Source organism: Nicotiana tabacum, chromosome 5 (genome assembly GCF_000715075.1).
Source record: "Nicotiana tabacum cultivar K326 chromosome 5, ASM71507v2, whole genome shotgun sequence".
Classification (NCBI taxonomy): domain Eukaryota; kingdom Viridiplantae; phylum Streptophyta; class Magnoliopsida; order Solanales; family Solanaceae; genus Nicotiana; species Nicotiana tabacum.
Genome location: NC_134084.1, coordinates 85124442 through 85139372, shown reverse-complemented (window position 1 = coordinate 85139372; position 14931 = coordinate 85124442). Strand labels below are relative to the sequence as shown.

At 36.6% G+C, this 14931-nt stretch overlaps 1 protein-coding gene across 2 annotated transcripts; it reads left to right on the top strand.

Moving 5' to 3' along the window:
- Positions 1-9965: 9965 nt before the first annotated feature.
- On the top strand, positions 9966-14268 carry LOC107766995 (protein NEOXANTHIN-DEFICIENT 1). Of its 2 annotated transcripts, none has more exons than XM_016585913.2 (11): positions 9966-10066; positions 10561-10641; positions 10747-10830; positions 10933-10996; positions 11232-11278; positions 12102-12156; positions 12395-12433; positions 12861-13029; positions 13509-13572; positions 13658-13714; positions 13826-14268. In XM_016585913.2, the coding sequence occupies exons 2-11, from the start codon at positions 10574-10576 to the stop codon at positions 14067-14069; spliced, it is 891 nt and encodes a 296-aa protein (XP_016441399.1). In that variant the 5' UTR covers positions 9966-10066; positions 10561-10573; the 3' UTR covers positions 14070-14268. The 2 variants fall into 2 exon arrangements, with proteins under 2 accessions (XP_016441399.1, XP_016441400.1); XM_016585914.2 differs by lacking the exon at positions 9966-10066 and adding an exon at positions 10102-10326.
- The last annotated feature ends 663 nt before the right edge of the window (positions 14269-14931 follow it).

The window sequence follows — 14931 nt, the reverse complement described above, 5'->3', positions numbered from 1 at the left end:
TCATTTGTTTTGTGCAATACCCATTTGGACTTGAGAAAGCCAAATTTGGCAAAATCACTCTAACTACCGAGAGGTATTGAGTAGGTAATTGCGTGTGATTGCTGTATTACGACCCCGACCAAACAAACTTTCCCTAGAGCTTAAAATCCATTAGGTAACCACCTAGGTGTAAGTCACGACCCTAGATCTTTTATAAACTTGAAAAACAACAATACCAAAAACATTGTCTATTAGCTTTTCAATTGCAAGCATTAGCATACAAACTAGAAGTAAAAAAAATAACTGAATATGTGAAAGTGCAATCTTGGGCACGTCATAAACTATACTAGGTATATACCTAATCCCACGTAAAGCTCTTTGTGGAATCGACTCTGACTCGTGTTAGGTATTTATAATTGCATCGACCACCTCACAATCCTAGTTAGTGGTGTGAGTTTGGTGAAAATCTTCACACGCACCATAAGGCGATGGTGAGTTGAGATAAAGAACAAAATGAGAGTGACTTGATGGTGAAAACCCTTCGTCCACTACAAGTCAAATAAGGATCGTGAATCAGATTGGATAATCGGAGCATTGAAGCCCAGTTTCACGGTTTAAGGAGTATAACAAGAGTTGAACATCAGACTTGCTTGACAGATTAGGTCACTTAATCCAAAGGTGCATGTCATGGTCATTAGAGTTGGTATCCACATCTGATAAGTTTCTACTTTGTAGTTTTCTTGTTAGAAATCATCTCTTTCCATTGTCCTTTACTCTATTCCTTCTGTTTTGTTTATTTCCTCTTCCTGAGTCTGTTTGGTAAGAACAAGGGAGAAATAACTTCAAAATTTGCCACCAGCTTTCCAATTGCACAAAACGGGATCTGGCTAGCACGTCAAAGTGGCATAAGTCATGAAAGAACAGCATGCGCACTGAGTTGGTAACAATCAACGTGCTTTGGGATTCATGTGAAATACAAAAATTCGGTATATGTCAATTCATGAACAATGCAATAGATATAGGGTATTGGGTTTGAACAGATCAAAGATATTTTCTGTGATAAAGTTGACAGAGAAAGTGGTTAACCAATAACAAGCAAGGTCTTCCAAGTGGAAATCAAAGTTATCATGGCAAATGAAGGAGCAATAGACCTCAAGGCCAAGTCCAGTGGCATACGTCAGGAAAGAACAACAAGCGCACTGAGTTGGTAACAATCAACGTGCTATGTGATTCATGTGAAATACTAAGGTTCAGTAAATGTCAATTCATGAGCAAAATGCAACAGACAGAGGATGTTGTGTTTGAATGGATCATATGTGTTTTCTGTGATAAGGGTAACAGAGAAAGTGGCTAGTCAATAAACAAGCAAGGTCTTTCGAGTTGAAACTAAAGTTATCATGGGAAGTGAAGGAGCAATCGCCCTCAAAGTCAAAGCCACAAACCAACCACCATATTTATAAACTCACAAGTTTTCTTTGTTTAAAACAGGGATGAAAATTGTGTCCAAATCAAAGCTTGGAAGTTTGAATTTTTTCAAATGTCATGCCCAAATTTTGTCAGCAAAAAGGCGATTTGAGAGGGGAAAGAAAATTTGTTCGATCTGCAGGAATCCTCCATGAGGAAAAGCATGGTTCAGGGGCAAGGAATTTTATTCGTTCTGCAGAGATCCTCCAGGAAAAGAGCATGGCTCAGGTGAGTTCATTCTTGGCTTCTCAGGACCCTCTTGGATAATGTGATTTAATTTTTAAAAAAATAATCTTAGGACCCTCCTGGATAATGGGATATAGTTTTAAGTTGTCAGGACCCTTATAGATAATGGGATTTAGTTCAAAGTTTTTAGGACCCTCATAGATAATAAGATTTAACGTAAGTGTTACTTTTAAGAAATAGAATTTAGCTTCCAGGTTTCCACTCGTAAGATGAGATTTAATTTTAGTTTTCAGGGCTTTCCTGGATAATGGGATTTAGCTTTTAAATTCTTAGAGCTCCTTTTGATAACAGGATTCGATTAACACTCATAGATGTTCCCGGTACCAAATAGGGGTAGAAAAGTTTCTTTAGTTTTGTCTGTTTAATTGTAATGGCAGGTGCCCACCTGGAAAACAATGGAATACATTTCAAGTTTTGGCATCAGGAACCCACCTAGAGAACAAGGGAATACAGTTCAAGTTTTGGCAATCAGGCACCCACCTGGAGAACAAGGAATACAGTTCAAGTTTTGGCAATCAGGCGCCCACCTGGAGAACAAGAGAATAGAGTTCAAGTTTTGGCAATTAGTCGCCCACCTGGAGAACAAGGGAATACAATTCAAGTTTTAGCAATCAGGTGCCCACCTAGATAACAAGGGAATACAGTTCAAGTTTTGGAAATCAGGCGCCCACCTGGATAACAAGGGAATACAATTCAAGTTTCGACAATCAGGCGCCCACCTGGAGAACAAGGAAATACAGTTCAAGTTTGGCAATCAGGCGCCCACCTGGAGAACAAGGAATACAGTTCAAGTTTTGGCAATCAGGCGCCCACCTGGAGAACAAGAGAATAGAGTTCAAGTTTTGGCAATTAGTCGCCCACCTGGAGAACAAGGGAATACAATTCAAGTTTTAGCAATCAGGTGCCCACCTGGAGAACAAGGGAATACAGTTCAAGTTTGGCAATCAGGCGCCCACCTGAAGAATAAGGGAATACAGTTCAAGTTTTGGCAATCAGGCACCCACCTGGAGAACAAGGGAATATAATTCGATCTTTTGGCAATCAGGCGCCCATCTGGAGAATAAGGGAATACAGTTCATGTTTTGGCAATCAGGCGCCCACCTAGATAACAAGGGAATACGTTCATATTTTTGTAATCAGGCACTCACCTAGAGAACAAGGGAATACAGTTTAAGTTTTGGCAATCAGCCGCCCACCTGAAACAAAAGGGAATACCGTTAAAGTTTCGGCAATCAGGCCCTCACCTGGAGAACAAGGGAATACAGTTCAAGTTTTTGCAATCAGACGCCCACCTGGAGAACAAGGGAATACAGTTCAAGTTTTGGCAATTAGGCGCCCACCTGGAGAACAAGGGAATACAATTCAAGTTTTGCCAATCAGGTGCCCACCTGGAGAACAAGGGAATACAGTTCCAGCTTCGGCAATCTGGCGGCCACCTGGAGAACAAGGGAATACAGTTCAAGTTTCGGCAATCAGGCGCCCACCTAGAGAACAAGGGAATACAATTCAGGTTTTGGTAATCAGGTGCCCACCTGGAGAATAAGGGAATACGGTTTAAATTTTGGCAATCAAGTGTCCACCTGGAGAACAAGGGAAGACAACTCAAGTTTTGGCAATCAGGCGCCCACCTGGAGAACAAGGGAATATAGTTCATGTTTTGGCAATTAGGCGCCCACCTGGAGAACAGGGGAATACAGTTCAAGTTTTTGGCAATCAGGCACCCGCCTGGAGAACAAGGGAATACAGTTCAAGTTTCGGCAATCAGGCGCCCACTTGGAGAACAAGGGAAGTCAGTTCAAGTTTTAGCAATCAGGCGCTCACCTGGAGAACACGGGAAGTTATTGCAGAATTCAATTCACATTAGAAGTAGCAGAAGCTTGCAGCAAGAATGTGAGTCAACAATCCGAGATGACCACAGAAGTAATCTCAATCCAGAATAAAAAAGAAAACAAAAAAAGAAGAAAAAAGAAAAGGGAAGTGAATCCACAATGAAAAAGTTGAGATAAGAGGTGGATTGCTCAAGACAGGTCTAAAGTCACGACATTGCATGTCCGGTCTTGATCCAAAGAATATGTGGAAGAATGAACTAATACCTGCAGCTAGCAAGCGTCAAGGTTCAAATCTAAAGTCTGCATGAAGAACCATTCAAGACTCAAGATCAAGCTTTGGAAGACTTATAGATAGGAATCTTGTAACTCATAGTTGATAGGCCTGGTTAGTCTTTTTCATTTTTATTTTGATGTAGCAACAGGACCGCGAATCGGAACCTCGACGGAACGGCACCTCAATCGGCTCTCCACCTCGGTATACTCCATCACCTCATTCACTTCTGAACTACACGTGGCATGATTCCTTTATAGCCAAGGATATGTAGGCAGCACAGATACTAGAGCTCGGTCACATTCTCCTTCCTCTTAGTTTTGGTCTCCCTAAATAAGGGTCGGGTCAAAAAATCTGTCTAGTCGTTCTTTGTCTGAAAACTCTTCGCGTTCCCAATCAAAGAGGGGCAGCTGTAGACATGTGATTTTTGACCCTCCCCAAGATTTTTTATATTTTAGCATGTAAATATTTTGTTTAGGTCTTATATCGCTATTTCAACTAGTTTTAACTATTTTATTTTATTTTATAACAAAAATGAAAATTACAAAAAAATATTTTTACCTAGTCACTTTTAATTCATGTACCTTTCATAGATTTAAAAAAATACAAAGATAGTACCTTATTTTCATCTTTATATAATCTTGAAAATACAAAAAAATAGTTTCATGTTTTAATATAGTTTAGTTTAATTAATTAGGATTAGTTTTTGCATTGTGTAGTATTTTTATCTTATATTAAAGGGAGTCAATTAAGGTGCTGGACCACAATTTTAGGAGTCTTAGAGCCTAATTTTTAGCCCAATTCAGATTAGCCCATTAATCCCAATACCCAATGCCCATTAAGCTAACCCTAGTAACCCTTCTAGACTCTTCCTTCGGAGAAAAAAAAGAAAAACCTAAAACAATCCCGACCCTATGAAGCATTAGCCGAGCTTCCAAAAAAAGGGAGAGCTCTCCATTATTGCTTTCTCTCAATTGAAAGAAACACGTGATATGCAAAGAACGAAAGAGGATCGCTGGAGAACACGAAAAGGGAAGCTATAAAAGCTAAAAGAAAAAACTGAGTGAGGGGGAAAGCAAAAAAGGAAGTACCAAAACAGCTGAAGCATTTTCCTAAAAAACAGACCCTTCAGCATTTTTCTTTGCACCAAAAGACCTAAGAGCACACACTGATAGAATTTTTGAGAGTCAGAAAATACAAAAAAAAGGATTTCGAACACTGTTCCATTGGTTAGTTGGTTTCATCTTTTTGGATTTTTTGAAAGCTTGAACACCTTGCTAGTTTCTGGTTCCTGAACATAGATTAAGCTGATTGTGTTGCTATTGTTTAAAGCTCTGCTGATCTCATTATCATCTTGCTGAAATTTTTGTTGTTTTTGCTTGTATCCAGGCATTGTCACAACCTTTGAAATGACAAGTTGAAGAATAACATGGAAATTGATTACTCGGATTTTATCTTTATGCTGTTAACATTTAACCTGTTTGTTGGTTCGATGATTGTTAATTCTCCAGTTATAGTTGAGTATTAGCATTGTTACTTTTTTCTTTAGTGAGCTTGGAAGCCAAATGGTTCTGGTTTCAGATTTGTATGATGTTTTAATTGTAATTTTGGAGTGTTAAACTATGGCTATAAGGTTGCCAACTGAGTTAGACACTTGAACACTTTCAGCATGCCTTGGTTGTTTGATTCTGTAAATATGCATGTTTAGATGATTAGAGCTAGACGAGGGTGAATTCATGTTAGTAAACCATATACTTTTGAAATCAAGTGACTTTGCTCTAAGCTAAGAGCTTTATTATGTTGTGATGATAAAGGAGCTATGTATTGGCTGTCACAATGCTAAGTGCTACTTCATTAATATTGTAATGTGGTTTGATTTCAGAATGTGTCTTTCTATTTAGCTAAACGCTGCAAATTATTTGGGCCACAGTAGAGTAAAGAAAAACTGTTGGGTCTCAAACGAGTTTGACATTGATGGCCCAGCCTCAAGTTGGGGCATTTCAGATTGATGTCGATTCATTGTTTCCCTTATATTTTGTTTAGTACTTAATTCGATTTTAGTTGGTAGTATCATAAAAATTGCTTTGAATAATCCATAATCCGCATGCATGGGCTTTGTGTCTGGCCCAGTTTAGTCATTGATGTTTCCGACAATTTCAATTTTGACCTTGGGCTTTCCCTTGAGCCCGATCCCCATTAGCCCCATTTATTTCTGTCGTGTCTGCAATAATTTGGGCCTATAATTGGCTTGCTTTTCCCAGAAATAATTAAAGGGTCAACGCATGTACCCTAAGTTTTTTTTTTACTAATAGCTCAAACCTTTTTTAAGAACATCTGTAGGCTGTTTTAATTAAGTATAGTCCTTTACAAATAGATCGAGGCATGCCATTTTAACTAGATCGCTTATGGCCCTCACAAATGTTATAACTTAGATGCTAAAGAATGAATTTTGTAGTTGCTTTAGGCGCATTAATTGATTAATTATCATGGCTACGGGTATGGTTCCCATGACATAGTTATGATTTGCAATTATTAAAACCCGGGTGTACATTTCATGTGACCCGTTTCTAATCTCCAACAAGGTTAGATAGAACGTATCGTGAATCACGGGTGCATTTCATGTAGCGTGGTTTGCGATGTGTTTTAAATAACCTTGAATTAATTCTTTGAATAAATAAAAGCGGTGATAAAGTTTAAAAATGCACATAGGTTTAAAAATGTTTTAAAATCATAAATAGGCTAATAATAATAGTTGAGCGACCGTGCTAAAATCATGGAACCCGGTAATGCCTAACACCTTCTCCCGGGTTAACAAAATTCCTTACCCGAATTTTTATGTTTGTGGACTGTAAAACAGAGTCAATCTTTCCTCGATTCGGGATTTAAACCGGTGACTTGGGATACCATAAATTATCCCAAGTGGCGACTCTGACTTTTAAATAAAATAATCCCGTTTCGATTATCACTTAAATTGAAAAAAACTCCCTTGTACCCCTTCCAGGGGTAAAAAAAGGAGGTGTGACACTATTGTACTCAAAAAGTCAAATCATTGCATTATTGATAATTCATACGTGTTGTGGGTAATTGTTGGTCCCAATTGATATGTGATTGATTCACTTTCGACCAGTTGAATTAGTTTTTGTCTTGTGGAGATGGAAATTACCTTATTTGCTTGAGGACAAGAAAAACCTTAAGTTTGGGGGAGTTAATAAGTAGAGATTTTGACTACTTATTTGTACTCTTTTACTTTCGTTTTAGCTCAAAATTGCTTAAAGGTATTTTCGAAAACTAATAAAATATACTTTTTTGCAGGAGTGTTGGAATATGAGCCAAAGAAATAAAAATCAACTCAAGAAGGAGAAATTTTGGACAAAGACCAAAACCAGGCTAAAAGAGCAAAATGCGGATCGCATAATATTAAGTACGGCCACAGAACATGAGGAAGCCTCTAACTGAATTCTCATGCAAAATACGGACCACATAATTCTTATGAGGCCGCAAAAGATGAAGTTCAGAGAGATGGATTTTTGGGCCATAAAGAAGTGTGGACCACACCATTATTGTGCGGTCGCAGAATCAAGAGCGCGACCGCACTTAGAAATGTGCGGTCCGCAGAAGTCCCCCATTGCCAAAGCCCAAGTTCAAGAAGTGCGGACCGCACCATTATTATCCGGACGCAGAATCAAGAGTGCAGTCTCACTCAGAAATGTGCGATTCGCAGAAGTTGAAGAAGTGCGGCCGCAACCCAGAATTGTGCGGCTGTCCAACATGCCAAGCAAGTTTCAAAGTATGGACCGCACACCGCATAACGTTCGCATGGGCAATTTTGTCCGATAATTTTAACTGGGTTTAAATAGATCTTTTTGTCATTTTTAAGTTAGGTTGGGTGCACCTAAGAATAGATAGCCGTTTTTCTTTACTGTATTTGGTAACTTTATAATAATTTAACATTTTAACATTAGATTTTCTTCCCTTAATCATCTATTATGAATTTTATCTTAGTTTCTTCTTTAATTTCTTCATTTTCCATGAGTAGCTAAATTTCTTGCTAGGGTTGTGACCTAACCCTAGTGTGAGTACTTAATGGGTGTTTGATTTAGGGCTTGTTTGTGATTGAGTTAGTGATATTTAGCCTAGTTCTTGCTTGAATTTCAGAATTGATAGTTACAAACATTGATTCATGCCTAATTGACTTAGTCTCTACTTGAGAAAGAGAGACCAAGTCCAGAAAAAAATGGCTAACAAGGAATTGGGTGAATTCAAGAAATTGATTAATTAAATAGTTGAATCTAGAGATAGTAAGACCCGACTTGAGCATTTATCATTTTTTTGTGTAATACTCATTTGAACTTGAGAAAGCCAAATTTGGCAAAATCACTCTAACTACCGAGAGGTATATGAGTGGGTAATTACGTGTGATTGCTATATTACGACCCGGACCAAACAAACTTTCCCTAAAGCTTACAATCCGTTAGGTAACCACCTAGGTGGAAGTCACGACACTAGATCTTTTATAAACTTGAAAAACAACAATACCAAAAACATTATCTATTAGCTTTTCAATTGCAAGCATTAGGATACAAACTAGAAGTAGAAAAGAAACAATTGAATATGTGAAAGTGCAATCTTGGGCACGTCATACACTAAACTAGGTATATACTTAATCCCACGTAAAGCTCTCTGTTGAATCGACCCCGACTCGCGATGGGTATTTATAATTGCATCGACCGCCTCACAATCCCAATTAGTGGTTTGATTTTGGTGACATCACTCCTAAAAGATTATAGATTTACCACTAAGAAATATATATATTTAATACGCGTTATATTAAAATAAAAATGATAAAAGTATAATAAATTTTGTGATAATTATAAAAAGGACTATCGTATTTATAATTTTAATAACTTTAAATTGTAATTTATAATAAGGTATAACCTAATTTAAATTATAGGTAAAATCATAAAAATAACATATACAATAAAAGAGGATAGAGGAGGGAATTGAAAATAACAAGGGCAAAGTAGATATTATATAGAATAAGGGGAAGAATGATAATTGTTCAAAGTTCAAGGAGGTTTAATTTTTAAATCAATGTTGAGGGTTGTAAATAATTTTTACCCTATTATTATTTATATTAAAAGGGGCAATTGAAATAAGTAAGATGTTTGACATGTATTTGCAATATGTTACTTTTGATATTGTTATAAAAAATATATCTACTAATATGAACATTTAAGTAGTTTAATTCAAATTTCTATAATATTTTTACTGTTAAAAAGTAGACAATATTTATTTCTTTCTTTTTTACAAAATTTTTGTACCTTTTTTTTTGTCTATAAAAGTTAATATTGTCTAATTTAAAATATAATCATAAAATTCATTATTAAAATAATTGGGCCCTAAATCAAGACTTTACTAGTCTCATACTAAAGCCACTTGTCTACTCCTCACATTCTCAATTAAATTTTCTAGAGTCTTAATTAAGATAAGATAACAATGACAACAAAATTAAATTAAGTGAATGTCTCATTCAGTTACCAAATGTGAATGAGGTTGGTTAAATAACACGTTCATGATGGGGGCAGTGATTTGTAAATTTGTTGATTATCAATCAGGAGCGGCTCAACGAAACTGGTGACCTAAAACCAAAATATATTAAAAGATCATGAAACTTCTTTCATAAAAATCGAAACAAAAAAAAAAATGCTATATGACTTTGATCTAGTGGTGAGAGTGTAATGCATGATGTGTGGGTTAGGCACATCATATGTTATTGAACTCTTTCCTTAAGTGACAATGGTAAAAGGGTGAGCTCATTAGCAATTGTATTTTGGACCTTGTAACATTTGTTTGGGAAATTTTTTAGTTAGAAAAGATGAGACACAAAAAAACTTGCTTTCTGCTATGTGAATTAATCAAATGAGACCAAAAAAAAGTTAATTTAGAATTATGAGTTGAAATTAAAAAATAAAATTGTGAGAAACATAAAAGAAGACTACACATAAAAGAAGAAAAATAGAATGGATAAGAAAATAAATATATTATTTTATTTAGTTAGAGAAAAAATTTATCCTGTTAACTCAATCCTACCTGTGCAAAACTTTAAAAAATATTAAAATTTAAAATCTTTTATTAATAATTATATAATAATATAGTAGTGGTTTATAATTTTTGGGGCCTTAAGTTAAATATTGGGGGTGTAAGGCAAAGGCTTCACTTGCCTTATCCTGGATCCGCCCTTGCCCCTTACCTTCAACGCTAGCTCCGTCCCTGTCAGGTTCCTTATCTGCTGCTCTACACTCTGCTTCCTTCAAGTGCTGCATTTTTTATTTGCTTGCCCTGCTCTTTTATCTTTTAATCCAGAAAAAAAGAAAAACTAAAATTTTATCACTTGCAAACATAGTGTTCCAGCTGTAAATGAGCAGTCTTATATATTAATTGTAAGACTGGTGGTTGTTGAGCTTCGATACTTCATATATCTAGTACTAGTTCTTTTTTGTTTCGAGTTTCGATCCGTCTAACTGTTGGACAGGGGAGGTATTCTTTTTTCTGATCGATAATTGTCAGTTGTTTCATAGGAGTAGTAATTAATTTTCACAATCAAGTTGGCTGCATGTAGATTGAATATCTTTTCTGAGCAGGAACATTGTTTTTTCAATTTCGTAGCTCTGACATTATTTTATTCTGCTTAAAAATAAAAACAAGTTGATCTTTCTGCATTTTTCATCCTAATTGTGAGGCATCTGGTTTTTATTAATTTGGAAATACCAGTCTTTAACTGCTAATGGAAGTGAAAGACACAAATTCTACTCAATTGGCGTATGGGGAACCTCCCTGGATTTTTAAAGGCAGGCAAGTGTTTTTACAATTATGCCACCAGTCTTTTAGATTTAGATCAGCTAGCCAAGAATTGTACTAATAGAGTGTTTATTAATGTAATGTAATGTAATGTTGCAGTGCTTTATACCAGCTTCATCTTGTCAAAGCAGAGACTGCTCGAGCTTTCGTTCCCAAAGACTGCCGACTAGTTGAGGCATTTGGGTATCCATTTTTCTTTACTATACTAGACTGTGAAAAGCATTTTAGTGAGTTTATTTAAGTAATGCCCATTATGCTTAATTAAATTGATTTTTGTATTTGCAGATATACTCTTGGCGGGTTCTTTCTTGCTAGCTATGATGACAGTCCTGCTGGATTCTTCGACGAGGTTTCCCCTGCCTTATATTTTATAAGTTGCTCCTCTTGATCAAATGATTTGTTCTAGCAGACTAAGTGATTTGTCTGCATTATTAAAGTTGAATCATCTCATTCTAAATTGCAAGTGGGACCTTTTTCTGTTTGCTTTGTACAGGAACATGCATTTCATATAGACAAGTTAAAAAGAACACCCTTTTTTTGTTTATTTAATAGTGAAATGTGTTATTTTAATGCAAGTTGTTCAGTTGGTGGTGATTGCAGGACTAGTATGGAATCCACCTACATCTTGTGCGTAAGTATTTACTCTATTGCATCTTCCTCTGCTTAAGACTACTAATACATTATGAAACAATTATGTGGAACAACACACGCAAATCTAGTGTATTGCTTCTTTGGGAAAACTCAGCATCACCACATCCAGACCTTTACAAGTCAGCCACTACCAAATCAATTCAGGGACTTAATTTGACTTTCCTTACCCATCATTGGCGGTGTCAAAAATATAGTTTTCTTTTTTATGCTTTCTTTCTTTTCCTGAAAGTGCAGGTTACCTTCCTTCTTGTGTCTAACTTTTTCTTCCTTCTCTGACGGTTTAGAAGAGGGTTTTCCTTTTATAGTTTTATCACTGCCCATGTAGCATACTGATTAGTACTAATGATTAAGCTGTCACTAGTAGACCACTGAACAATGGGAAAACCTTATGGATAATCCATCTAAACCTTGTTGGAAACTTTCTCAAGAACATGGAGAGTGGGGATTCTTTAACTTGGCAAAATATAGATAAAGAAATGAAAAATGGCAGGTCGTGACCCCGAGGGAGGTGGGAAGCTACCACTTCTAGAATGACAGCTTCTCCGTTATTTTTGTAGAGCTATCACCAAGGAGTAGGGTGGGATGAATCTCACCACTCTTAATGAAAGGTCTCAGGTTCGAGCATTGGAAATGGAGAAACTCCTAGTAAGGAGCGTTTCCCCTTTGTGTGAATCTTGATTAGTCAAGCCAGTGGGTTTGGAGAGCCTGATGGTTAAACCAAATTATAAAAATGTTACTGTTGCTTGTTCAATATGAAGTATCTTTGTTTGTACACTAACAAATATATTTTTTGTCAATAATAGATGGGCTGCCAGGGTGCTGGTGGATAGTAATGAGGCGTGCCTTCATGGGCGGAAGGTGGGTAGTGGTGACTTTCTTATATTCATCTATGCTCCTAACCTTAGATTAAATAAGAATGATTTCTTTTAATCATCTGATTGAAAGGGATTTCTAGCATGTGTTCGTTTGAATGAAGACTTGGACATAAATATAGATAGTCACTAGACTTTAGTAAGAATCGAGTTTGCATCACTAACTTGATTCTTATATATTGCATTGTTTTAACATGATCCTATTCATGTCTCGTGCGTCACAGGTTGTAGGTCTTCCAAGTCAAGTTGCCAGGTTTTCAAAGGTACAACTGAGTTTGTAGATTGGATCTTCTGTTGTTGAACACTTGAATCGTATTTTTGTATATCAGGCATCATGCAGTTCAACTCTCCTAGTCAAAACTTACATGAAATGCTTTCAAATTACCTTGCTCTTCTTAAACAATGATGCTTCTCTGCCATTTGTCTATGAATTTCCTTTTTCCACAAGGTATGCACATGGATTCTAAATGCTTTTATAAAGGTTTACCTGAGGTGGGTGAAAATGAAGTTGTAGAGAATATTTTTTCAGTTACTCGGCTGATGTTTCCAAAAAGTTAAAATGGATATGTTCTGGAAGTGAGGATTCATATAGCCGACTCCAACTTGTTTGGGATTGAAGCATATTTAATGTGGTTGTTGTTGTTGTTGACATGTTTTGAACTAGAACTTACTTTGTTGACCTGCATGCAGAAAATTACAGCACTTCCGCGGACACCGAAAAGTAAAACAAGTAGTGTTCTAAGCACTGTTGGCTTGAGGACATCTTCTGCTAGCTATAGGAATAACATGGACATAGAAGTAACGGAAATCAAGAAGCAGAGAGCAATAAATATCTGCAATATCAACCTTAATACCGCTGGTAAATAAGTTGACAGACTGCATTATTTCTTGATAGATGAAAATCATAATTCAATTGTTGATCATCTGCAACTTTCCTTATAGCAATAGTTGTGAAGTCGAATTTAGAACTTGGTATATCTAGGTATTTCCTACAGACATTGTCAACTGAAGATTAGACAAATAGAAAAAATGACCTAGTGTTTGCCCCTCTGCTGAGATTTGAAACCTAGGACTTTATGGATCTCCTCCCACTTCATTGACCAACTAGGTCATACATTTGGGTGCGTAGGTATTTCCTTCATTCAATAGAATAAGCAATAAATTCCTCCATTTTGTCATCGTAGCCTAATATGCTCATCCCAATATACTTGCCAAGGTAGGGAGTGTTGATCCATTGGCAAAATCTTGCAGTTTGACCTGTAGTAGGTTGTCGGGAAACTTCATCTCAAATGTTATACCCCATTTTATCATGCTTCTATGTCCATTTGGAATTGGCAGTTCCTCGACAAGAGTCTAAGGAATGGATGGGTCCTCTTATCAAAATGTCACTCCCAAACTTTAGGTAATTGTTTCTAACTTGGTCCTTAGGGTGTTTACCCTTGAAATAAATTTGGACTTGTAATTAGCAGTTTTGCTTGAAATTTCAGCGGACGGACAAAGTACAATTCTGATCTCCTCAAGTACTCTTGCCAGATTGAGTGCAGGTCAGTGCTGCTTAGCCCGACCTTTTCAGTGCCGTGATTCTCATTCTTTAACTATGATTAGAACTCGTTGCTAAGGCAAGTGATTTGTGTTTTATTACTTTGCATGTATAGGGTAAGACCAGTGCGACCAGCAAAAGTCTTGGGACCATTTGCATTGGATGCAGACAAGGAAAATTCATCTGAAAGTCAGAGCTCGAATGTGGAATCACTAAGCAGAGTGCCTACTGGGACCAAGAGAAATTTCAGCATATCCGTGATGCTGTCCAAGCCGATTCTGGCTTTAGAATTCAATCATCTGAAAATGAAAGTTGAAGCTCCTACTACAGTTACCACACGCTCTCAGAATACTATTTGACAAGTCAGTGATATCTTTTTTACATGCCTAACAAAGATGGCTGATATTCTAATTTCTGCGTGTTCGTTTATAAAATGAGTTGCTTTTTGTTATTTCCAATTTTCTCACTAGTAGAAAACTTGTAACACTATCTCCGACTCATTAATTATTGTCATAGATCATTTTCAGCTTCTTCAATGAGGATCACATTTAAGAGGCTTATTTTGTGCAGTGATCTTAGGCTATTTATTTTCGTTATCTTGGAAGAATATACCAGAGAACTTTGACATGTGCAGTAACTTAACATTCTAGTACAACCAGAGGTCATTTGGTAACATTGGACTACAATTTCACAAAACACCCAAGTACAAAGGCAACAATGAATTCTTTACTTTGACAACTTTACAGAACATCTCATGTCACACCCTTTCTATTTTGAAGTTGTGATACAAGAGAGAGTAACTGAATGCAGCTTCAGCTTCCACCAAAAATAAGATTAAGAAACACCTCAAATATGTCAAGTTTACTTCGTGTTTGAACTAGTGATGCTGAACCGATCAAAGAATCAGATTGCTTCAGGCAAGGGCTTGCCCTCCAAAAATGACTTGAATAGCATGAGCGTTCTCTCTGATTGAGAGAATGGAGCTTCATGAGACGTGCCTCTTATCTGTTGGGGAGTTAAACCCAAAGAAGGGAAGTGGAGAGAGTATTTTTGAAGTCTCTTTGAAATTGCATTAGAAAAGCTAAAGTACAGGCCTTTTAAATAGGCTTATAATCAGCTGACTTTTGCTAAAAATAAGCAAGTAATAAAAAAGTGGATAAAATACTTTCACTAATTCTACCATTATCAACCAACTAAATGATCATGCTAATTAACGGAACA